We start from the raw sequence: 2,385 nt of genomic DNA, 5'->3' as shown, positions 1-2,385 counted from the left end.
CCCCTGCCCTTTGGGACAGGAATCACAACATCCTAGAGCAGCCCAGGTTGGAAGGGACCTTGAAACATCACGGAATCCAAACTCATCCCCTGGATGTGAACATCCAGCACCCTGCCTCCTGGTATCCTGAAAGCCTCCAGTGCCAGGGACACCATCACATCTCTGGGGAAACTGATCCCTGGGAGAGTGAATTATTGTTTTCCCTATAAAAATCTGTCTTTCTTATAGAGAAGCTGGGAGGTTCCTAGCAGCACTTACAGTTTGGGGCAGGTTCTTCTCCACGCTGGGAGGCACATCGTAGATCTCCTGCCCTGGGTCCTGCCCATTGGGACCCTTCACTGCCATGGGGGGTGTGTCATAGACCTGGAGAGGGGGACACAGAATAATATATCAGAGATGGCATGGGTACTCATCTCTGCCCAGGACCAACTGGGAAAGATGGAGGTGCCCAGAAGCAGTCCCAAGTTTCATAAAGTGCACAGTTTTGGGTGCAATTTGCCCAGCTTTGGATCCCCAGCTGTGCCAGGTCATTTCCCATTCTAGAGGGTGGAGCCAAAGATACCCCCTCGACCCCACAAGCAGCCTCACCTCCTGGCTGAACTGGTTCGGGACCCCCCCTCGGACAGGTGGCACGTCGTAGATCTCCTGGGAGCCCGTGGAGATGAGGTGGCGAGGGAAATCATACTCAACCTGCTCACCCTTGGGGGAGTCATAGACATACACCTGCCCCATGCGGGTGGGCACCAGCACCTGGAAAAAGACGGAAAAGTGATGTAGGGACTGCCGAGCACCCCCCCAGCCGGCATCATCCCCCCCAGCCGCAGCACGGGGCTGCAGAGGGGCTGGGTGCGCGGTCCGTACCCCCGGTGCGGCAGCGGGCACGGCGGTGCCCACGGGAGGGCGCTCCCCGGCCGGGCGTGCAGGCTGCCGGGGACGGGATGATCTCACCGGTTATTTATAGCGGCGATAGAGCCTCGCAGAGAGACAAAGCCCGGCCGGCACGGCCGCGGGGAGCACCACGGAAGAACCGATTCGGGCATCGAGCTGTGGGCAGAGATCTGCCCACGCCTGGAAACCCCTGCCCACGGCTTCACCCCCGAATTGGTCGTTCCATGGCGACACGAGCGTGGCAAATAACCAAACCTAGAGGGTCATGGCACTCTGCCCAACTGGTGCTAAGAAGGGCTGAGGTGTCAGGCTGGTTCTCAGTTTTAGGATGCTCCTCATGCCCTGGATGTGATTGGCAGCTCCCTCTCCTCACTGGCTACTTCCCAGGGGTGTGAGTCAGGTAGCCTTCCCAGAAAACTTGATACCGAAAGCACCTCACTCCTCTTCCCTGGGATGACGTGCCAGAGAAGGGGCAGAGCCAGGAGGAGCCTGGTGTTGGGGATGGAGCTGTTAGGCTCCATGCTGGGGACAGGCTGGTGGTTCACCCTTGCCTCACCAGTAAATCCAGCAAGCACTGGCAGGCTCTTTGGCACAGCCAGGACATGCTGGCACCCGCTGCCTGCTCCTGCCCGCGCTCCCAGCAGGAATGAAGCCTCACAGCACTGTGCTGGGTACCACAGTTACTTCCACAGCTGCAGAATCTGGCCAAAGGAGCCCTTGGGTTATCAGCACCCTGCACCCACACCAGACATGCTGCCATGCCCTGAGTGACAATGGCAGAGCCTACACAAGAGACCATGAGGACCCAAGTGCCAAATGCTGTGCCAGCCCCAAGCAGGGCAGCCCAGGTCAACCAGGGCACCACAGCCACTGCAGAGACTCCCTCACTGCACCCCCTCCTGCCAGCAGTGCGGGGAAGGATGCCCACACAACTCCAGCAATGGGCACAAGGGCTGCCCACTCCAAGAGACACCAGTGGGCAGATAAGCTCAAGCCCTGCCACCCACTCACACCCATGGACCACAGAGCACCCCACAACTATAACATGCTCCCCAATCCAGTCTCCCCGTCTTACCTTTCCCTGGGGCTTGTGCCCTTCCCAGCTCCTCATGTCCAGCGACGGGGGCACCTGGTAGATTTCTTGAGCCTGACCAGCTGAGGGAGGAACCTGGTAGACATCCTGGGGAGGACTGGCAGAACCCCCGGGGTACGCCTCTGCTGCCTGGCCCAGGGAGGGGGGCACCTGGTAGATCTCCTGGCCGGGGCTGGGGAAGGTGTGGGGAGGTGCCTGCTTCGGGAAGGTGGGTGGCTGTTTAGCCGGGGCAGGAGGAAACTGTCCGGTGGATGCCGAGCCCGGGTACAGACTCTGCTGTCCCTTGTTGGGGACCGGCATCAGGTAGACGTTGTCCCCTTGGGGGGCATAAGCAGGGTGCATGGGTGTGTACTGCGAGGCGGGCGACAGCGGGGTGTATCCCCCTTGGTGGTGGTACGGCAGGG

The 2,385-nt window shown here is 60.4% G+C and overlaps 1 protein-coding gene across 1 annotated transcript in view; it reads right to left on the bottom strand.

Annotated features, from left to right (window-relative positions):
• The window catches only part of BCAR1 (BCAR1 scaffold protein, Cas family member), a 12,618-nt gene that overhangs the window by 2,792 nt on the left and 7,441 nt on the right, over positions 1-2,385 (bottom strand). The window contains exons 3-5 of the mRNA XM_029965481.1: positions 1,964-2,383; positions 589-750; positions 259-363 (exon numbers count right to left, since the gene is read on the bottom strand). Coding sequence (XP_029821341.1) covers positions 259-363; positions 589-750; positions 1,964-2,383 — 687 coding nt within the window. The remainder of the gene's footprint in view (positions 1-258; positions 364-588; positions 751-1,963; positions 2,384-2,385) is intronic.

Source organism: Manacus vitellinus, unplaced genomic scaffold (genome assembly GCF_001715985.3).
Source record: "Manacus vitellinus isolate BGI_N305 unplaced genomic scaffold, ASM171598v3 scaffold_10_pilon, whole genome shotgun sequence".
NCBI lineage: Eukaryota > Metazoa > Chordata > Aves > Passeriformes > Pipridae > Manacus > Manacus vitellinus.
This window is presented reverse-complemented; position numbering and strand designations above follow the sequence as displayed.